Source organism: Elephas maximus, chromosome 16 (genome assembly GCF_024166365.1).
Source record: "Elephas maximus indicus isolate mEleMax1 chromosome 16, mEleMax1 primary haplotype, whole genome shotgun sequence".
NCBI lineage: Eukaryota > Metazoa > Chordata > Mammalia > Proboscidea > Elephantidae > Elephas > Elephas maximus.
The window spans coordinates 178,513-202,311 of record NC_064834.1 but is presented as its reverse complement, the minus strand read 5'-3'; the positions used below and the strand labels follow the sequence as shown (position 1 = coordinate 202,311).

General features: G+C 44.3%; 2 protein-coding genes across 2 annotated transcripts in view; both read left to right on the top strand.

Moving 5' to 3' along the window:
• LOC126059288 (translation initiation factor IF-2-like) overlaps positions 1 to 5,576 on the top strand; it is a 101,998-nt gene extending 96,422 nt beyond the window's left edge. The window contains exons 2-4 of the mRNA XM_049854935.1: positions 1,711 to 1,782; positions 5,149 to 5,250; positions 5,518 to 5,576. Coding sequence (XP_049710892.1) covers positions 1,711 to 1,782; positions 5,149 to 5,216 — 140 coding nt within the window. The 3' untranslated portion in view covers positions 5,217 to 5,250; positions 5,518 to 5,576. The remainder of the gene's footprint in view (positions 1 to 1,710; positions 1,783 to 5,148; positions 5,251 to 5,517) is intronic.
• Positions 5,577 to 6,694: 1,118 nt separating this feature from the next.
• LOC126059296 (anthrax toxin receptor-like) overlaps positions 6,695 to 23,799 on the top strand; it is a 158,208-nt gene continuing 141,103 nt past the window's right edge. Inside the window, exons 1-2 of the mRNA XM_049854949.1 lie at positions 6,695 to 6,765; positions 8,709 to 8,849. The gene's annotated coding sequence lies outside the window, so the exon portion shown is untranslated. The remainder of the gene's footprint in view (positions 6,766 to 8,708; positions 8,850 to 23,799) is intronic.

Genomic DNA, 23,799 nt, shown 5'->3' with positions numbered 1-23,799 from the left:
GGCTGCTGGGGCGGGGAGGGGGGGCAGCTCTCCAGAGCCTACAGCCTCTGGGCTCTGAGCCTAGGCAGCAGTATGCAGGTAGTGAGAGCGCTTGTGGGAGCAAAGGTGTCCTGGGAAGAGGGACGCTGGCCTAATTGCCACCACCCTTGGGTCAAATTCTACCTGTAAGGATTTAAGCAGCTGTTTTTCTCCATCTGTGAAGCAGACATCTCTGTCTGTCTTCACTTGTCCCTGTACAACCACTTGTAGATCAGCAGACTGGACGCACACCTTTGTGCTCCAAGAATCCCACCGTCAGCCACCTTGTTGTGGTCCTCACCAAACCTGTCCACTCTCAGCTGAGGTGTACAGTGAGAGCCGAGGTCCTCAAACCATGGAGCTTCTGGGCCATCCTTGCAAGGTTCTGGGGCAGAGGCTTTTAGCAGGGTCAGAGTTGGGTCTGTGGCCCAAGGCTCCCTGTGGCTCGTCAGGGGTCTGTCCCGGGCCTTCTAGCTTCCCTGTAGTCCCTCAAGGTGGGCAACCTGGCTAGATGGGGTGGTGGCTGATGGGAAGGCCTGGTGTGGAATGCCAGATGATAGCACCCAGGAGAGGCCACCAGGGCCCACCCCGGCCCTCTGCCATGCCTGTTGTCTGCTGGTATGGTGGGCAGTGACCATGGCTCTACCACAGGAGTAGAATGACTCCACTGACTCCCCCAGCTTATCCAGCTTACCTGGCATCCCTGACATCCCACTACTCCTGGTGCTGGTGCTTTCCCTGCTGATGCTCCCGTTGCTGCTGTGGTGTGCCTGGCATCTGTGCCACAAGCTGGTGAGTGCCCCTGCTACACCCAGCTCTGTGGACCGGGCATACATCAACCTTCTGAGGAACACTGGCCTGGTTCATGGTAGTCCCCTCAGCCAACTGAGGTGCAGGCTCTGTCCTCACAACCCGGGACCCTAGAGTTGGCCTGGGCCTCCAGTGGGCACTAGGCCTTCATACCTGCCACATGGAGTTTGCCTACAGGGTATACTGGACTCTGAGCCAAGGCCTGCCTGACACTCCCGGTCTAGTATCTGTTCGGGGGCATTGAGAATAAATTGTCAACCATGATGGGCTGTGGCAAGTGCCTGGTGTACTGCAGAGTAAGTAGCAGAAGGACAGAGATTAGCACTCCTGGGGCCTGGGTGGCAGAGGCACTGTCGAGACACATCCCAGAGAGCTGGGTGAAGAGAGTTAAAAACAGGTGTGAAAGGAGAGAACAAACCAGCTTAGAATTAACAGGTGCAGTAGAAACAGGTGCACAGGGTGAGCAGTGAGGAGAGAGAACCTGGTTTGAGGCTGTCATCCTCAGGGACAGGAGGCCTGTGATAGCCTCAGGGGTTGGAGAGAGAATAAGGAATGTGGGGCAAGTCCTCTTGTCTTCATATGTTTTGGCAGATGATAAAAACTACCAGATGCGGTGCCGCTACCATGGACCACATGGGTTAGCCTGTGGGACCTGCCCAACCTCCCTTCACGGAGGTTCAGTATTCCCTTCTGACAAATGAGCAAACTGAGGCACAGAGGTGGAGCGTTTTGGCCATGGCACCCCAGGCAATGCACAGAGGTTTCCACCCCAAAGCCTGTGCTCTGCCTGATGCTCCGACCAGTGTCCTGTCCTCCCTGCTAGCTGTCACAGAGCCTACAACACCCCCTTCCAGCTGCAGTCATGCCGTTTTGTCATTCTAGACCATCAAGGAGCCATTGCTGCCTCCACCACAGCCACCGCTGCCACCACCTACACTACCACCACCAGAAAAGGTAAGTCACGTTTTTGTCATTTATTAACACTCTTGACTCGTTCCTGACCTTCACAAAGAGACCTTCTGAGGCCTAGGAGATAGTTCCTTCCTGGCACATGGACTCCCACCCACCTAGCTAAAGAGCTGGCAGAAAGAATACGGTGACACACATCACGGAGGGGCCCTTGGAAGATTGTGGGGTCCAGGGACTCCCAATATCACCCAGATAACACCTTTCTGCACTCCCAACACAGCCTGATCATGGGCCCTTACCACATGATTAGCAGCTTGGGGCAGCCTGTTTCAGCAACTTCTACGATCCCCACTGAAACAAATGGGGCTTTTTGTCAGTCCCTAAGGGATTGCAGGCAGGAGGGCACTTCTTGAGGACTCAGGAGCTTTTGGAGAAGGAGCTTCCTGTTTCAAAAGGCTTGGTCCCTATCTCCAGTCTCTTGATGTATACCTGGCCCCATTCGGTTTCTCGTCATCCCTGTCCCCTGGCAGGGTTGGGGGTTTGGCTGGGGCTAGCCGTTATGGATGGCAAGGCTGAGGGCGGTGGAGGCAGTCTTCCTTGGCATTGAGTGATAAGGGAGCCCCAGCTCAGGGAGTGGAAGGACCAAGGGCCAGGTGATAAGATTGTGGGGTCTGTGGGAAGCAGGCCTCAGGGCCCAAGGCTGTCCTATATGCCATCCACAGTGTGGACATTTGGAAGTCCAGATCTTTCTAAGGTCAGAGCCCAGTGGATGCTGATCAGTTACCTGCCAATGCTCAGATCCCTTGACAGACCTCCATGACATTGCATTTGCTCCACGATATCTCACATTTTTCATGATATCGTTTGTGCTTTGTGGTATTGCACAGTGTCTATGGTATCTCCCAACCTCCATGACATTACATAGCTCCATGACATCTGTGCAGCCAGGAGCCACTCAAGTGTGCCAACTGCATCAAACCAGGGAGGTTGAGATCATCTACCTCTTTACACCAAATGTGTGGTAGATAAGAAATCCCACTTCACATGCAAACCGCCTTCTGTAGAAATCTCAGCTTTCCTTCCCTGGTCAGTTCAGACTGCAGCTACAGCCATCCTCTTTCATCTTTATTCACCTAGGACTAGGTCAGCAGGTATTGGCGTCTTCTTTGTTTCTTAGGTCTTATAATTTGTTGGAAAAACTCACAAACTCCAGGAAAAGGGCAATCTTTAATCTAGAAGCAAGAAGGTTACAGATACATAGTCTGAAGTCCAGGAGGGGTCTTGGTGCAGAGGTTCCATGGCTTGAGGGGGTGTGCTTACTATCCGTAGAGCGCATAGATGTTCACTCTCACCACCCAGGAAGCTCCACTGATCCTCTGACTTCCAAGGCCTTTGTTAGCCTCACTATGATAGGTTAGTCAGCATCAGGCCTACAGGGGGTGCCTCTTGGTCTTGTCAACCTGTGTTCACTGGCCTCAGGTGTGAGCCAGCTCTCAGGAAGCAGGACCAAAGGACAAATTGTTTACTGCGAACCATTCCATTATCTCATAGTTCACCCCCTGGCCCTTTGGTCATAGTTTTTTCACATGCTTAACTTTTGGTCATCAAGGTCAGCGTTATTGGCTTCATCTGTTAGGGACCTGCACAGCTACAGCCTTCACAATTACGTCTTAATCATCACAGTTGAATCATATAATCACATCAGCCAGCATCTTCCCCCATTCTCACGTCCCCTTGTCCCCCTCATATTGAGTGTAAGCATACACTCAACAAAAGCATGCAAGCTCCCTTTCACACCTTTACCTCCCCCTGTTTTAAACAGTGAATATTTCAGTTGCCTGTCCCTGTCAAATCAGGACTCTGAGGAGAAAATCATGTTCCTTGGTCTGAAGAATCTTCTGTCCAGTTAGAACTCTGAGCAGCTGCATCTATCACTGGGTAAACAAAGTCCAGTCTAGGGCAGGTACAGCCTCCTGGGACTATCAGTGGCATGCTGTACTGTAGATAGTACAGTAGAAACATGCCCAGACTCAGCTCATTTCTGTACCACCTCCACCTCCATTAATCTCATGCACCTAGGTGGTCACGTCAAGCAAGCATTTCAGGATAGCTACTTGCTGGCTTCCATTCCTGGAAGAGAGTTCTGATAGGCACTGGCTTGCCCTACTCTAGGGCACCCCTCAGATTTCCACAGGGCCGTGGCCCACAGAGGCATCCCTTTAATAACCCAACAGCTTGTTTACCTTCTTCAAGTAGCTTCTCAATCAAAGTCCAGTAATTATTACCTCTCAAATGCAAATATCCTTGGTCAGAAATCTCAGTGACTGCAGCTGGGTGACTTACAGATTTCATAATAAAGCCTGATTAAAGCTCCACATGGGACAATTATAAATTGCCAATTTGTGTGTGCTTGGGCAATTCTTACCAGCTCTCTTTTAGCATATCCAATTAGTGTTGACTGAGGCACTGCTTAGATGCCTGCTACATTTACAAATGTTCCCCAGTCAAATAGAGTATCCATTAACCACTTTACACATAGCCAGTTAAAATATTACAGTTTTACATATTTCTCTTCACCCTTTTACATAAAGCCTGTTTTAAACATTACGGTTTCTAATTTCACTTCACCCCCTCAACCATTTTACCCGTTTATATCCATATAGCCTCATGTTCCTGTCTGGGCTGGTCCAGGAAACCCGGCCCCTTATCAGTCCACATCTGGATTCACATACAAGGCCTTCACCCCTAGCACTCCAGGTGCCTCTTCTCTTTCCTCACTATTCTTATGGAAATCAGTCTAGTCCTTTTTGTCTGTTGCTTTAACATAGCTTTTCCCTTTGGAAATGGATCCTAAACTGCTGGCTGACCAGAATTCAAACCTGGCTCATCTCTGACTTTCATTTCCACCACTACAGATATCAACAACCAAAGTAACCATCCATTAATCAAAAGTTTATCATCCCTTGTCTGTTTACCCTTTTTGTTCCAAAACTCCATGTTTCTGTGAGTCAGGAGTAGCTGGAATGAATCCATCTTATGACACCAGTTTGGCATTCAGGAGCTGCTAAAGCAGACCCTGCTGACTGTGCCAGTTGCATCAAACCAGTCCAGGAAGGCTGAGATTAACCACCTCTGACAACAAATATGTGGTAGATAATAAATTCCATTCCACATACCAACTGCATCCTGCGGAAATCTGAGCTGCCCTTTGTTGGTCAGCTCAGACCCCAGCTGCTCCACACAGCCCATTTCCCTCATCCCCATTCACCCAGGGTTAGCTCAGTAGATACTGGCTCCTTCTCTCTCTCATCTCCATTCACCCACTGTACCAGAGGGTGGGAAGGGACACCATGTCTCTGGCCCTAGGGGCTGGTTGACAAGGAAACCAACAATTATTTTGTATCCTTCCAGGAGGAACCGCAAAAGGAGGAGAAAATGAGCCCAACAGAATGTACCACAGTGGTTTTCCCATGTTGTAGATGTCCAGGAGTTGACAAGATGAGACAGATGAAGGTGAAAAGTCCCTCTGTGAGGGCCTGGGGTAGAGTAAGGCATGAAGGCAGTGACTCATGCAGTCCTGCCTGAAAGGCACTGCTGGTTGAAATGAGTTTTTATGATTTTGATTTTGACCACCAGTGCTGGAGAAAACCTGAAGGCCTACCCGACCCTCATGGCCCAGGTGAGGGAAAGATGTCCAAGGGATCCTGCTTCCACCACCCCTATGTATGTCTTGGCACCAGGGGTTCTTCTGAACTTGGCTTCTTTCTCTGGGTGTTTCAGGTGGTTCCTGTCAGCCAGGCCTTGCTTCTCAAAGAGGTCCTCAGCTCTGGGAGTGGCTTGGGTTTCAAACCACTCACTCACGGATGGATGAGTCAAGACAGGCTGAATCATGAAGAAGCGTGTGCAGGTAAGAAGAAAAATAGGAAAAGTTCCAGGCAAATGTTGTTACCACCATTAAAACTTTCCAGAAATGTCTGGGGCACGTGGTGACCTGGCTGCAGCAGGCTGTGTAGACAGAGTAGGGAAGGTGTTGTTCCTGTGGCCGGTACAGTGGGGTGCCAGGGGCTGCACAGAGGCTGGGAAACTCTGGAGAAGCCCTCAAATGCCATCATCAGGTCCCCTGAGCAGGAATTTGAGCCCTTAGAACCCAAACTAAAGCAGCTCACTCTGTAGAACCTCCCTCCCCAAAGTGGGGGAGACCTGGCCAGGCGTGTGGATAGGGCTAACAGGGCTGAGGGAGAGCAGCCCCAACTCTACCTGGTTCAGCCCTCCCACTCACGTTTGGCCTAGCATCTGCTTTGTGGTTGGATCCCCGGTTTCCTCCTGGAGCTCCTTGCTCCTAGGGAGCCATTGGAGAAGCCAGCCCTACCTCTCTCCTGACAATTTGGGGGTGCAGAGAAACCACAACACACCTTACCAGAGGGAGGAACCAGCTTGCTGAGATGGAGAGCCCCCAACCCCCTGCCCTAAGGGACCTGGACTGCAGGGCTGGGCCAGCCATTGTCCTCACCTCTACTTCCTGTGTTTTTTGCACCTCTCCCCACTGGGCATCAGGAACCTGCCCACAGAGCAGTGCATGGGTCCTCTTATCTCAGTTTCCACCTGCCTTTCTCCCTGAGTTCCCCCAAATGCAGCCCCCCTTCAAGCTCCTGCCCAGGACCCTGTGCCTATGCATGTCTTCCCCTCAGGGCCTCTCCTAGGCCACCACATTCTCTGCCAACCTTTGAACTCTTCCTCTAAAAGGAGCCACTGACTTCTCCTCCCACACCAGGAATACCGTTTTATTCCAGATTCCCAAACTCTCTGTGACCCACAGTGCCCCGAATGAATACACCAAGCTGCCAGGCTCCCTCTCCCAGGTGAAGGTGCACTGTGTGAGCCATTAGGACCTGTGGGTCCTGATGCCCTGGGTAGAGAGTATCCATGTGCAGCTTCCTCATGGCTGCCTTTGCTTTTTAGTGCAAACTGGACACCCTGTGCACCCTTGTGAACCAGAGAAGCATCCAGTTGTCTCCTTGTGATGACAGGGTAAGCAGGGTACAGGGAGCTCTGGGTGGGAGGGCATCATGTCATTGCTGTTTGCTGAGACAGTTGTCCTCTGGGATTGCAGGTCCAAAAGCTGCCCCTGGGTATCTGCCTAGGAGACTGCTGCTCACAGTCCCCCAGACGGTTCTGGATGGCCCTTGTTTATTTCCCTCATACTGTAGTCTTCAGACCAACAAGGGACTTCCTTATCCTAATTCTGTTGGATTGAGTGAAAGGACTTTAGAGGAGGACAGGCTACCAGTTCTCAGTGCCCCTGGCCCATTAACGTTCCCCATAGCATCCCCAGATCCTATAGGTCTGTTCATGTTACCTGAGCAGGTGAGTCAGCCTCCTGGGCTGGAACCTTCCTGGGCTGCACCACCCATACATGTTGTCTGTACAACATGGACTGGTTTCTATCAAGTAGTAAAGATTCTCTTCTTGTATCATTGTCCAGCAACAGTGGGGCGAGACCAAGTGGTAAAGATTTCTCTCGTTGGAATTCAGTAATAAGGATGGCTAGTATTTTATCAGTTCCTCCTGTGGGCCAGTTGATGGTGTAAGAAATTTAGGTGTTTTTTCTCTTGTAATCCTCCCGGTGACCCCATGAGTAGGTACTACCCTTATCTCAATTTTACAGAGGGGGATATGAAGCATAGAGATATTCAGCAACTTGTCCCCAGTCACACAGCCTGTGAGCAGCAGAGCTGGGCTTCAGCCAGGCAGCCTGGCTGCTGAGCCATTCTCCTGCCCCTCTCACTGTACGGCCCTCTGTTCAGGCCCACAGTCGTGATCTTGCAATGTTACCTTAAGTCCCTGCAGGGCTGTTCTCATGTGGCCCTGGGGCTGCAGGGAGCCCATACTTCTGATTTGGCCTGCAGCTGACCTGTCTGCACTTCCCCTTAGTCAGACCTTTGCACAGACTGGGCCTGGTGGCTTGGAGAACATTCTGGTCCCCAGTGCTTTTGCGAGGGCTGCATTGACCACATCCCCTGAATCAGGCAAACATGGACTCTCAGCTGCTGGACCAATGATGTTTAGAGCTCTGGGCAGACCCTGAGGCCTGGGACACTGCTGATGTGACTGGCTGGGACACAGGCCATGTAAACCACACAGGGCCTTGTCTGGTCTTGGGGGCACATGCAATTCTCTGGCCACTGGGCTCTGGCTTGGGTCTCTGAGCAGAACGCTCAGTTCCAGCCATGCTTGGATGGATGCCCCCTCCCTAATTACTTCCACTTGCGGCTACAGCCTGGTTTTTGGCTCCCAGATCCCAGTTTGAACCTGATAACCAGAAGAGTCGAAACAAATGACCCTTCAGTGCCAGGAAAGGCAGAGCAGGAGGGAGGGACATGAAAATCCAGCCCCACCTGCCCCCCATCAGAGGGAAGGTGAGATGAACGGGGGACAAGGGACAGAGTCTCGAAATGGCCACACTGCCTAGCACCATGAGGGCAGAGGGATTAAGCAGCTTTTCAAAACGTTCCTGTCCCAAAGGCAGCTCTTTGAAGCTAAGGTTTTGGGGAGTATGGCAGAGTAGTTGAGTTATGGAGTCACTTACAGCTGGCCCCAGACTCTGCTAGTTTTCTTCATCTGGGCTCTCGTACATCCACCAGTAATCCACTGTTTTACACATGAGAAAACAGAGGCCCAGTGAGAGTAAGTAAGCTGCCAGGGGCCACACAGCCTATAAGTGGCAGCACCCAGCCTGTCTATCGTAAATCCTAGCTACCTCCTGAACCCAGCAAGGCCCACACTGTGCCTTGTAGAACAGGCTCCCTTTCAGCTCCTGTGCCACCATCTAATTTGGCCTCGTCCTGCCCACCCATATCCCTGGGGGCCCTACTGAGTATCTTGCCATATTTCTGTTGGGTATCCAAGTAGGTATTCAGGCAGATTGTCAGGATTTCTAAAAAAAAAAAAAAAATTTTTTTTTTTAATCCTAGGGTTTAGAATGAATTGTATAGTGAAGGGATTGGGGGTCAACTGGGGTCTGAAGTCTCCTGTAGAACCAGAGTGGGATCCAGTGCCTCAGTCCTGACTGGGCCACACCCAGACACCCAGCAAAGGCTGCTTGGCAAGATCAGGTAGGTTTTTGATTGAAGAGACTTGGGGATACATTATCTGGGAGAGCTGTGGTGCCTGTTCTTGTGAACTTGCTATCAGAGCCACAGGCCCCCAAGTATGAAGTAGGTTGTGGGCAGGAGGACAGAGAACATGTCTGTGTGGGAACCACTAAGAGGTCTGGCTCATCTGACTTGACCACGGCCGAGTAGGTCACTAGGGTCATGGTTGGCGCCTTGGTCAGAAGTCCTGCCCACATAGTTATTGGCCTCTTCACTCAGGCCAGCCTGTGAACCTGTACCCTAACATGATAGCTGTCCTTCAAACCAGTGATCTTTGGGGAAGTCTCATATCTTACCTTTTGGGATTGTGATGTCAACTGGTTGTCCCCCTACCTCCCCCAATTCCCCCTAAAATAGTCATGAAATTCAGAAATAAAGTCAGTACCCCAAAGCACTGGATATTAAAGCTACCAATCAAGTATTTGCCAGTCATTCCAAGAAATGTGACTTAGCTAAGGAGTGCTTGAGATGGTGTAAGGAATGCTTGTTAGCTGGCTTAGATCTCTGCAATTGGTAGACAGCCAGGGAGGAAGGAGAATCTCTCCCTCAATCTCCAGTCAACTCTCCTCACCCCCATAAACTTAAATTACAGACTCAGGGCTCTGTCCTGTTACCTTTGAGTCGATTTGGACTCATAGCAACCCTATAGGACAGAGTAGAACTGCCCCATAGAGTTTCCAAGGAGCACCTGGTGGATTCAAACTGCGGACCGTTAGGTTAGCAGCCATAGCTCTTAACCACTAGGCCACCAGGGTTTCCCAGGGCTCTGTAGCAAATTGGAAATCTCCGCTTATGTCTGGGAGTGTCAGAGCAGCTCACTCCTCCTCCTCCTTATCAGCACATGTTCATATCCATTCAGAAGATTCCCTTGCACCTCCCAATGACAGACTATAGCCCGGGGGAGAGAAGTATCCTGAAGGTCACACTCTTAAAGAAGTCAAAGGGTTCCCAAAGCCGTTGGTAAAAACTAGACCTAGAGTGATTTGTTCGTATTCTGGTGTAAATACAAACCAAAAAAGCCAAACCCATTGCTGTCGAGTTGATTCCGACTCATAGCAACCATATAGGACAGAGTAGAAATGCCCCATGTGGTTTCCAAGGAGCACCTGGTAGATTTGAACTGCCGACCTTTTGGTTAGCAGCCGTAGCTCCTAACCATTATGCCACCAGGGTTTCCTGTGGAGTAAATAAGCAAAAGTAAAGATAATATATTTCATTCTATTCACAATAGATATAAGAAAACAAAATACCCATGAGTAAGTAGAACCAAAAAAAAAGAAAAAATGTACTGACTTATAATGAAAAAAACACAACATTTTACTCATTGTTATAAAAGAACATTTGAGGATAGAGAGGAGGCAAAATGGCAACATTAAGCAGCTGAATGCTTCCATCCTCTTACAACATTACAGAAAAATGAAATAAAAAATGTGGTCCAACTAACAAGAGTCAGAACTCTGGAAACCAGTCAAAGAGGTATAGTAACCAACCAAAAGCTGTAAAAGCAGCAAGCCAACAAGATAGGAAAGTTTTCTCTCTATCTTACAAGCGCTTCTCCCTCCCTGTGGGGGCTGCCAGTACAACTGTCTGTGAACTGCAAGCCATGAACTGAACCACGCTCCTCTTTGGCTCAGAAATGTGAGGAACAGAGTTGTGTTTTTGCTGGTGGCTGTTGTGAAAATTGTAAAACACTGCTAACAGAGATTAAAAAAGACCTAAATAAATGAAAAATATTCTGCGCTCATTAAGAGGAAAACTTAATGTTGTTAAGATACCACTACTACCCAAAGTATCTAAGATTTAGTGCAATCTCCATAAAATTACTGTAGCCCTCTTTGCAGAAATGGAAAACTAGTTCCCAAATTTGTCTGGAATTTTAAGGGATTCCAAATAGCCAAAGCAGTCTTGCAGAAAGAGAATGAAGTAGGAAGACTCATGTTTCCTGATTTCAAAACATAGTATAATCCAACCAAAAACCAAACCCAGTGCCGTCAAGTCGATTCCGACTCATAGTGACCCTATAGGACAGAGTAGAACTGCCCCATAGAGTTTCCAAGGAGCGCCTGGCAGATTCGAACTGTCGACCCTTTGGTTAGCAGCTGTAGCACTTAACCACTACGCCACCAGCGTTTCCTGAAACATAGTATACAGCTACAATAATCAAAAGAGCCTTGTACTGGTATAACCATAGACTAATTGAGAGGCCAGAAATAAACGTATATGCATACAGTCGATTGATTTTGACAAGGGTGCTAAATCCATGCAGTGGGGTAAGAATTGTCTCTTTGATAAATGGAGATGGAACAGTTGGCTATCCGCTTGCAAAATAATGAAGCTAGACTCATAACTCACACCATATTAAAAAATTAAATCAAGGGCCTAAGTGTAAGAAATAAAATCATAAAACTCCAAGAACACAGGGATATGTCTCTGAGACCTAGTGACCTAGTGTTTAATAATGGATACTTAGTACACCAAAATCTTTGGTAGTACAGTGGTTAAGCATTTGGCTGCTAATGGAAAGGTTGGCAGTTCAAACCCACCAGCCACTCTGTAGGAGAGATGTGGCAGATGGCTTCTGGAAAGATTTACATACTTGGAAACCCTAAGTTCTACTGTCTCCTACAGGGTTGCTGTGAGTTGGACTTGATAGCAATGGGTTTGATTTTTGTTTTAGATATGACACCAAAAGCACTAACTAAAGACAAAATAGATAAATTGGACTTCATCAAAATTAAAAACCTTTATCAACAAAGGACTTTAATAACAAATTGAAGAGACAGCCAGACTGAGAGAAAAGTTTAGAGTACTATATATCAGATAAGGGTTTTCCGATAAGGGTTTAATATTCTGAATATATAAAGAACTCCTACAGCTTAACAACAGACAACTAACCCAATCAAAAATTCCCCAAATAATTTAAATAGGCATTTCACCAAAAAAGATACACAAATAGCCAACAAGCACATGAAAAGATGCTCAACATCATTAGCCATTAAAATGTGTTGCCATCGAGTCTCTTGTGACTGATAGTGACTCTGTAGGAGAGAGAAGAACTGCCCAATAGGGTTTTCAAGGTTGTAATCTTTATGGAAGCAGACTGCCGCATCTTTCTCCCACAGAGGAGCTGGTGGGTTCGAACTGCCAACCTTTCCATTAGCAGCCAGGTGCTTTAACCACTGTGCCATTAGAGCTTCTGGTGTCCTATCTAAGTATCTGTTGTTAAAAACTAGGTTGCAGGTGGGGCCAAGATGGCAGAGTAGTCAGACACTTCCGGGGGTCCCTCTCACAACAAAAACCTGAAAAAACAAGTGAATTGATTATATATTGAAAATCTATGAACCCTGAGCATCAAAGGCAAAGTTAAGAAATTGGACTGGGTAACAGGGGGAGGGAGAGACAGTGCAGAACCAGTGAGGAGCTGCCGAGTCAGCGACAGTGCCTCGGCCCCTATTCCCCTGCAGAGAGGCTGGCAGTAGTGTTTCAGGACATGGCTGCTTCAGTGAAAGACGGCAAGCGAAGTGGCACACCCGCGACCTGCTCATGTGACTGAGGCGTGGCTGGCAGTGGTGTTTAAGATGCGGCTGCTTCAGCAAAACAAGGCAGGCAAAGTGGCGCAACCCATCTCCCTGGTTGTGAATGCAGTGCAGCTGGCAGTGGCATTTAGGACGCAGCTGCTTCAGCTAAAGAAGGCAAGCGAGGTGCCACAGCCCCACCTCCTGGCGACCACGGAGCCAGCGCACACAATCCATCCAGGCCTTCAGAATCTGATATAAAACAGTGCTCTTGGCACAAGATAAGTAATTTTGTCTAATTTACTGCATGGATCTAATCGCTCCTCCTTTTGAAAGAACTCACATCTATTGGATCCCTCCTCCCTCTGCCCCAGCTGGCTTCATTAATAGTGGATTTCCCTGGGCCTGAGAGAGGCCTTGCTACACTCCCTGAGCCATTCCCCTGGCCTTGGAGAAGGAACAAATTAACAAACAGGGAAAAATACTCTGCCTACTCCCCTAATGTGGAAACTCAGAGCAGAAGCATCTCTAGTTCAGGCACAGGCGGTCTGCAGACTTTATCTTCACCCCGTGTAGCTCCAGGTGGCCCATTACATCATACAGGATCTGGTTGTTATAGTGCAAGGGTCAATCTGTTTGAGGTCTGACTGTAACTGTTTCAACTGTGTGGTGGAGAGGCAGGTTTTTGACATTTGATACCACTCTGCCTATTAAACAGGGCCCTCACCTACCCACAGCAGGGGCCTGAGGACTGGAGGGTCCACCCACACCACCTAGCCATCTTTGACAGGGCTCCAACGATAAGTGGTGCCTACCAGTCCTTACAGTTAAAATCAATGGATGCCTGTGGTACAGCTGCAGACCCCACCCACCAGAGTGCTCTAGAGAACAGGGATGTACCTTCCTCACAGACATTCGGGGGAAGGTTGTCAGCCCCCTGCCTTCCTCAGAGTGTGACCTCTTGCTGCTACCAGAAACCTGTGCTTACACCAATCACCACTGCTCCTCTAGGATCGTAGATGAGAGCCTGCACCACACACTAGGTGCTCGACTACTGGGACACCTTAGCTGAATCTACAAAAGAACAGCGAATGGACTCCTAGACTCATATACCTGGTAACAGCTCTAGCCATCTGGTAACAGGACATTAGTACTTCAAAGTCTCCAATAATCAAGTTAGCTCACTCTAGTAGCCTATTTGGGTATATCGAAACAAAACAAAGCAAGAAGCTAGGACATAGTGGAAAAAGAAAAAAAAAATTTTTTTTTTCTTTTTTCATAGTGAACACACATAAAATAAATTAATACAATAACATACATGGCTCGGAGACAACAGTCAATATCGAATCACATAAAGAAGCAGTCCACGATTGCTTCAACAAACTCCCAAAATAAGGAATCAGGGACTCTTCCAGATGAAGATGTTCCTGGACTTACCAGATATAGAATAGAAAAGATTAATATACAGAACTCTTCAAGATGTCAGGAAGGAGATCATCAGGCAGAACAAGCCAAGGAGTACACAGAGAAAGCAGTCGAGGAAATTAAGATGTGATTCAAGAACATAATGAAAAATGTAATAGGCTGCAAGAATCCATAGAGAGGCAGCAATCAGAAATTCAGAAGATTGACAACTCAGTAGACAGATTGAGGAGATCGAAGTCAGAATTAGCAAGATTGAGGGTAAAACACTTGCTAACAATATATGGGAAGGAAAATCAGATAAAAGAATTTAAAAAAAAATTGAAGAAACCTCAAGAATCTTGTTGGAGTCTATCAAGAAGAATATAACCTATGAGTGATTGGAGTTGCAGAACAGGGAAGGATAACAGAAAATACAGAGAGAATTGTTGAAGATTCGTTGGTAGAAAATTTCCCTGACATTGTAAAAGATGAAAGTATATCTATCCAAGATGCTCATCGAACCCCATGCAAGGTAGATTCCAAAAGAAAGTCACCAAGACATATTATAAATCAAACTTGCCAAAACCAAAAATAAAGAGAATATTTTAAGAATGGCCAGGGATAAGTGAAAAGATACCTACAAAAGAGAATGAAGAAGAATAAGCTCGGACTACTCAGCAGAAACCATGCAGGCAAGAAGGCAGTGGGATGACATATATAAAGCATTGAAGGAGAAAGATTGCCAGCCAAGAATCATATATTGAGCAAAACTGTTTCTCAAATGTGAAGGCAAAATTAAGACATTTCCAGATAAACAGAAGCTTAGGGAATTTGCAAAAAACAAACCAAAACTACAAGAAATACTAAAGGGAATACTCTGGTTAGAAAATCAATAATATCAGATATCAACCCAACACTAGAACTTAAGACAGAGCAACCAGATAGCAACCCAGATAGGGAAATTACAAAAATATATCAAGATACAGAAACGCTCAAAACAGGAAATAAGCCATCTCGCTCCAACAAGGCTGGCATTAATCCAAAAAATACAAAATAATAAATGTTGGTGAGGTTGTGGAGAGACTGGAACACTTATACACTGCTGGTGGGACTGTAAAATGGTACAACCACTTTAGAAATCAGTTTGGTGCTTCCTTAAAAAGCTAGAAATAGAACTACCATACGGTCCAGCAACCCCACTCCTTGGAATATATCCTAGAGAAAAAAGGGCCTTTACACGAACAGGTATATGCACATCCATGTTCATTGCAGCACTGTTTACAATAGCAAAAAGATGGAAGCAACCAAGGTGCCCATCAGTGGATGAATGGATACATAAATTATGGTACATTCACACAATGGAATACTACACATTGATAAAGAACAATGATGAATCTGAACATTTCATAACATGGAGGAATCTGGAAGGCATTATGGTGAGTGAAATTAGTTGCGAAGGGACAAATATTGTATGAGACCACTAATAGAATAACTGGAGAAATAGTTTAAACAGAGAAGAAAATATTCTTTGATGGTTATGAGATGGAGAAGAGAAGGAGGAAGAGGGGTTCTCACTAATTAGATAGTAGATAAGAACTTTCAGGTGAAGGGAAAGACAACACACAATACAGGAGAGGTCAGCACAGCTGGATTAAACCAAAAGCAAAGATGTTTCCTGAAAAAACTGAATGCCTCAAAGGCTAGCATAGCAGGGGTTTAGGGACCATGGTTTCAGGGGACATCTAAGTCAATTGACATAGTAAAATCTATTAAAGAAACATTCTACGTCCCACTTTGGAGAGTGGCGTCTGGGGTCTTAAATGGTGGCAAGCGGCCATCTAAGATGCATCAATTGTTCTCAACCCACCTTGAGTAAAGGAGAATGAAGAACACCAAAGACACCAGGTAATTATGAGCCCAAGAGACAGAAAGGGTGACATAAACCAGAGACTACATCAGCCTGAGACGAGAAGAACTAGATGGTGCCTGGCTACAACCAATGATTTCCCTGACAGGGAGCACAACAGAGAACCCCTGAGGGAGCAGAAGAGCAGTGGGATGCAGACCTCAAATTCTTGTGGAAAGACCAGACTTAATGGTCCGATTGAGACTAGAAGGACCCCAGAGGTCATGGTCCCCAGACCTTCTCTTAGCCCAAGACTGGAATCATTCCCAAAGCCAACTCTTCAGACAGTGATTGGACTGGACTGTGGGATAGAAAATGATACTGGTGAAGAGTGAGTTCCTTGGAACAAGTAGACACATGAGACTATGTAGGCAGGGTCCTGTCTGGAGAAGAGATGAGAGGGCAGAAGGGGTCAGAAGTTAGTCAAATGGTTATGAAAATAGAGAGTGGAGGGAAGGAGTGTGCTGTCTAATTAGAGGGAGAGCAATTAGGAGTATATAGAAAGGTGTATATAAGTTTTTGTATGAGAGACTGACTTGGTTTGTAAACTTTCACTTAAAGCACAATAAAAAAACAATAAATGATGTCATTATGTAAAAGATGACAACATTAAATCAATAAAGAGGGACTAAATAAAGTAGTCATAGATCTTCCATATGGAGAGGAAATCAAGGTGATATAGGGAGATACAAGTTATCATTTTAAACTTAGAAATGTAAGGGTAAATATTAAGGTAACCACAAAGGAGACTAACAATCCTATACATCAAAATAAAATACAAGAATAGCATGAAGACTCAGCAAAAACAAAATCAGCAACAATGAAAAAGAGGAACACACAATTTACAAAAGAAACTACTCAGCACACACAAAAAAAGAATTGGAAAATGAAACTGTCAACAACACACGAAAAAAGACATCAAAATGACAGCACTATACTCATGCCTATCTATAATCACGCTAAATGTAAATGTACTAAATGCACCAATAAAGAGGCAGAGTTGCAGAATGGCTAAAAAACAGGATCCATCTATATCCTGCCTATAAGAGACACACCTTAGACTTAAAGGCACAAACAAAGTAAAACTCAAAGGATGGAAAAATATATATCAAGGAAACAATCAAAAAAGAGCAGGAGTTGGTATACTGATTTCTGACAATTCAGACTTCAAACTTAAATCTACCACAAAGGATAAGGAAGAACGCTATATAATGATTAAAGGGACAATATACTGGGAGGATATTACCATATTACATATTTATGCACCAATTGACAGGACTTCAAGATACATAAAACAAACTCTAACAGCATTGAAAAGTAGGGTAGACAGCTCCACAATAATAGTAGAAGACTTCAACACACCACTTTCAGTAAAAGAACATCCAGAAGGAAGCTCAGTAAAGACACAGAAGAGCTAAATGCCGCAAATAATCAGCTTGACCTCATAGGCGCATACAGAGCACTCCACCCAACAGCAGCCAAGTATACTTTCTTTTCCAATGCACATGGAACATTCTCTAGGCTAGACCACATGTTAGGCCATAAAAGCAAGCCTTAACAGAATCTAAAACATCGAAATATTACAAAGCCTCTTCTCTGACCATAAAGCCATAAAACTAGAAGTCAATAACAGAAAAACCAGGGAAAAGAAATCAAACACATGGGAACTGAACAACACTTTGCTCAAAAACGATTGGAGTATAGAACAAATTAAGAGTGGAATAAAGAAATTCATTGAATCCAGTGAGAATGAAAACACTTCCTGCCAGAACCTTTGGGACACAGTAAAAGCAGTGTTCAGAGGTCAATCGATATCAATAAATGCAAACATGCGAAAAGAAAAAAAGGGCCAGAATCCAAGAATTATCACAACTTGAGTAAATAGAAAGAGAGCAACAAAAGAATCCCTCAGGCATCAGAAGAAAGCAAATAATAAAAATTAGAGCAGAAATAAATGAAGTAGAGAACAGAAGAACAATTGAAAGAGTTAACAAGACCAAAAGCTGGTACTTTGAAAAGATTAACATAATTGATAAACCATTGGCCAGATTCAAAAAAGAAAAACAGGAGACAAAGCAAATAACCAAAATAAGAAATGAGATGGGCGATATCATAACAGACCCAACTGAAATTAAAAGAATTATAACAGAATACTATGAAAAATTATAGTCTAACAAATTTGAAAGCCTGGTGGAAATGGACAGATTTCTAGAAACACATTACCTACCTAAACTAACACAGAGACAGAACAGCTAAGTAAACCCATAACAAAAGAATAGATTGAAAAAGTAATTAAACTCCCAACAAAGAAAAGACCTGGTCCTGACAGCTTCACTGGAGAATTCTACCAAACTTTCAGAGAAGAGTTAACACTGCTATTAATAAAGGTATTTCAGAGCATACAAAAGGATGGAATACTCCCCAACTCATTCTGTGAAGCCAGCATATCCCTGATTCCAAAACCAGGAAAAGACACCACACAAAAAAGAAAATTACAGGCCAATACCCCTCATGAACTTAGACGCAACAATCCTCAACAAAATTCTATCCAATAGAATTTGACAACATATCAAAAAAATAACTCACCATGACCAAATGGGATTCATACCAGGTATGCAGGAGTGGTTCAACATTAGAAAAAAAAATCAATGTAATCTGTCACATAAATAAAAGACAAGAACCACGTGATCTTATCAATTGATGCAGAAAAGGCATTTGACAAAGTCCAATACCTGTTCATGATAAAAACTTTCAGCAAGATAGGAATAGAAGGAAAATACCTAAACATTATAAAGGGCATTTGTACAAAGCCAAGAGCCAACATCATCCTAAACAGAGAGAGACTGAAAGCATTCCCCTTGAGAATGGGAACCAGACAAGGATGCCCTTTATTACCACTTTTATTCAACATCGTGCTGGGGGCTCTAGCCAGAGCTTTTAGGCTAGATAATGAAATAAAGGGCATCCAAATTGGCAAAGAAGTAAAGGTATTTCTGTTTTCAGCTGACATGATCTTACACAGGAAAACCTAAGGAATCCTCAGGAAAACTACTGAAACTAATAGAAGAGTTTAGCAGAGGATCAGGATATAAGATAAAGATACATAAATTAATTGGATTCCTGTATGCCAACAAAGAGAACATCTAAGAGGAAATCACCAAATCAATACCATTTACAATAGCCCCTAAGAAGATAAAATACTTAGGAATAAATCTAAGGAGAGTGGTAAAAGACGTATATAAAGAAACTATAAGACACTACTGTAAGAAATCCAAAGAGACCTATATAAGTGGAAAAAAAAACCTTCCTCGTGGATAGGAAGACTCAACATTGTCAAAATATCTATTCTACCAAAAGTGATCTACAGATACACTGCAGTCCCGATCCAAATACCAGTGACATTTTTTAATGAGATGGAGAAACAAATCACCAACTTCATATGGAAGGGAAGGAGTCCCCGGATAAGTGAAGCATTACTGAAAAAGAAGAACAAAGTGGGAGGCCTCACACTACCAGATTTTAGAACCTACAATAGTCAAAACAGCCTGATACTGATACAACAACTGATATATAGACCACTGGAACAGAATTGAGAATCCAGACAGAAATCCGTCCACATATGAGCAGCTGATATTTGACAAAGGCCCAAAGTCTGTTAAATGAGGGAAAGATAGTCTCTCCAACATAACTGGATATCCATCTGCAAAAAAATGAAACGACCCATACCTCATACTATGCACAAAAACAAATTTAAAATGGATCAAAGACCTAAATATAAAATCTAAAATGATGAAGATCATGGAAGAAAAAATAGGAACAAGGCTAGGAGCCCTAATACATGGCATAAACAGTATACAAAACATTACTAACATTGTACAAACACCAGAAGAGAAATTAGATAACTGGGAGCTCCTAAAAATCAAACGCCTATGCTCATCCGAAGACTTCACCAAAAGAGTAAAAATGTTACCTACAAACTGGGAAAATGTTTTAGCTATGACATTTCCGATCAGCATCTGACCTCTAAAATCTACATGATACTGCAAAAACTCAATGACAAAAAGACAAATAACCCAATTAAAAAAATGGGCAAAGGATACGAACAGGCACTTTACCAAAGAAGACATTCATGCGGCTAACAGATACAGGAGGAAATGCTCACGATCATTAGCTATTAGAGAAATGCAAATCAAAACTACAATGAGATTTCATCTCATCCCACAAAGGCTAGCATTAATCCAAAAAACACAAAATAATAAATGTTGGAGAAGTTGTGGGGAGACTGGAACACTTATACACTGCTGGTGGGAATGTAAAGTGGTACAGCCACTTTGGAAATTGATTTGGCGCTTCCTTAAAAAGCTAGAAATAGAAATGCCTTAAGACCTAGCAGTTCCACTCTTTGGAATTTACCCTAAAGCAATTTACCCTTCACATTCACTCGAACAGATACAGGCACACCTTGTTCATGGCAGCACTGTTGATAATAGCAAAAAGCTGGAAGCAACCAAGGTGCCCATCAACAGATGAATGGATAAATAAATTATGGTATATTCACACAATGGAATACTAAGCAATGATTAAGAACAATGATGAATCTGTAAAACATTTTCATAACATGGAGGAACCTGGAAGGCATTATGCTAAGTGAATTTAGTCAATTGCAAAAGGACAAATATTTTATGAGACCACTATTATAACAAGTCCAGATAAAGTTTCAACACAGAAGAAAATATTCTTTGATGGTTAAGAGGGTGGGGAGGGAATGAGATGGGTATCCACTAACTAGATAATAGACCAAAATTTTTTTAGGTGAAGGGAAGGGCAACGCATAACACAGGTTTAGTCATTACAAGTGGACTAAACCAAAAGCAAAAAAAATTTCCTCAATACAACCAACAGCTTCTAAGGCCTGAGTAGCAGGAATCAGGTCTGGGGATATGGTTTCATGGGACATCTAGGTCAATTGGCATAAAAAAATGTATTAAGAAGACGGTCTGCATTCCACTTGGGTGAGAGGCATCTGGGGTCTCAAACGCTAGCAAGCGGCCATCTGAGATGCATGAATTGGTCTCAACCTACCCAGAGTAAAGGAGAATGAAGAGCACCAAAGACAGAAGGTAAATATGAACCCAAGAGACAGAAAGGGCCACATAAACCAGGGACTCCATCAGTCTGAGACCCGAAGAACTAGACAGTTCCCGGGTACCACTGATGAGTGCTCTGATAGGGAACACAACAGTGAATTCCTTTTGGAGTAGGAGAACATGGGGATGCAGATCTTAAATTACCTTTAAAAGACCAGGCTTAATGGTCTTTCGGAGACAGGAGGGACCCTGATGGTCACGGTCCCTGGACCCTTTGATAGCCCAAGATTGGAACCATTCTTGAAACCAACTGTACAGACAGGGATTAGCCTGGAATATAAGGCCAACAATGATTCTGGTGCAGTGTGAGCTTCATGGCTCACATAGACACGAGACTATGCGGGCGACTTCTGTCTGGTGGCCAGAAGAAAAGGAAGAGGGGTACAGGAGCTGGTTAAATGGACATGGAAAATACAGGGTAGAGAGGAGGAATGTGCTGTCTCATTAAGGGGAGAGCAGCTGGGAGTGCAGGATGGGGTGTGTATGGCTTTTTGTAAGAGAAACTGACTTCATTTATAAGCTTTCACCTAAAGCAGAATTAAAAAAACAAACAAACACTAGATCACTAAGTCCCAAAGACACATCCCTGCTTTCTTCTAGGAGTTTTATGATTTTAGTTTTTACATTTAGAACTACCATTGTCATGTTGTTGTTACATGCCATCAAGTCTGTTCCGACTTGTAGAAACCCTGTGTACAGCAGAACGAAAAACTGCTAGGTCCTGCACCCATCCACACAATCATTGTTATACTTAAATCCATAGTTGCAGCCACCGAGTCAGTCCATCTTGTTGAGGGTCTTCCTCTTTTTCACTGACCCCCTACTTTACGAAGCATGATATCCTTCTGAAGGGACTGATTCCTCCTGATCACATGTCCAAGGGGTATGTGAAATGTAGTCTCACCATCCTTGCCTCTAAGGAGCATTCTGGTTGTACTTCTTCTAAGATAGATTTGTTTGTTCTTTTGGCAGTCCATGGTATATTCAGTATTCGCCAACACCACAGTTGAAAGGCATCCATTCTTATTTGGTCTTCCTTATTCATCATCCAGGTTTCCCATGCATATGAGGCAATTGAAAATACCATGGCTTGGGTCAGGTGCACCTTAGTCTTCAAGGTGACATCTTTGCTTTTCAACCTTTAAAGAGGTCTTTTGCAGCAGATTTGGCCAATTTAGTGTGTGTTTTGATTTGACTGCTGCTTCCATGGGTGTAGATTGTGGTTCCAACTAGAAGGAATCCCTTGACTTCAGCCTCTTCTCTATTTATCATGATGTTCCTTTTTGGTCCAGTTGTGAGGATTTTTCTTTTCTTTAGGTTGAGGTATAATCCATACTGAAGGCAGTGGTCTTTGATCTTCCTCAGTAAGTGCTTCAAGTCCTCTTCACTTTCAGTAAGCAGGGTTGTGTCATCCGTATAACACAGGTTGTTAATGAGTCTTCCTCCAATTTTAATACTGTGTTCTTCTTCACATTGTCTAGCTTCTTGAATTATTTGCTCAGCATACAGGGTAAATAAGTATAGTGAAAGGTTACAACCCTGTTGCACACCTTTCCTGACTTATACTACGCAATATCCCCTTGTTCTATTCAAAAAACTGCCTCTTGATCTATGTACAGGTTCCTCATGAGCACAATAAAGTGTTCGGGAATTTCCATCCTTCACAGTGTTATCCATAATTTATGATCCACACAGTCGAATGCCTTTGCATAGTCAATAAAACATAGGTAGACATCTTTCTGGTATTCCATGCTTTCAGCAAGGATGCATCTGACATCAGCAATGATATCCCTCATTTTACGTCCTGTCCCTGAATCTGGCTTGATTTCCTGGCAGTTCCCTGTTGATATACTGCTGCAGCCGCTTTTGAATGATCTTAAGCAAAATTTTACTTGCGTGTGATATTAATGATACTGTTCGATATGAAATGGAATGCATAAACATCGATACCGTAGGCATTAGTGAGCTGAAATGGACTGGTATTGGCCATTTTGAATTGGACAATCATATGGTCTGCTATGCCAGGAATGACAACTTGAAGAGGAATGACACTGCATTCATCATCAAAAAAAAATTTCAGGATCTGTCCTGAAGTACAACTCTGTCAGTGATAGAATATTATACGTACATCTACAAAGAAGAGCAGCTAATACAGCTAGTATTCAAATTTATGGACCAACTACTAAGTCCAAAGATGAAATTGAAAATTACTGGTGATTGGATTGTGAAAGTTGGAAGCAAAGAAGAAGGGTTGGTAGTTGGAAAATATGGCCTTGGTGATAGAAATGGTGGCGTAGATTGCATGATAGAATTTGGCAAGACCAATGATTTCTTCACTGCAAATACCTTTTTTCACCAACATAAATGGCAACTATACACATGGACCTCATCAGATGGAATACACAGGAATCCAGTTGACTACATCTGTGGAAAGAGATGATGGAAAAACTCAGTATCATCAGTCAGAACAAGGCTGGGGCCAACTGTGGAGCAGACCATGAATTGCTCATATGTAAATTTGAGTTGAAAGTGAGGAAATTAGAACAACTTTGTTAGAGCCAAGGTATGACCTTGAGTGTATCCCACCTGAATTTAGAGACCATCTAAAGAATAGTTTTGATGCGTTGAACACTCATGACTGAAGACCAAATGAGTTGTGGAATGATATCAAGGACATTACACGTGAAAAAAACAAGAGGACTTTCAAAAGATGGGAACGAAAGAAAAGATCAAAATGGATGTCAGAAGAGACTCTGAAACTTGATTTTGAACATCAAGTAGCTTAAAGCAAAAGGAAGAAATGATGAAGTAAAATAGCTGAACTGAAGATTTCAAAGGGCGGCCCGAGAAGACAAAGTACAGTATTGTAATGACAGATGCAGACCTGGAGATAGAAATCCAAAAGGGAAGAACACGCTCGGGATTTCTCAAGCTGAAAG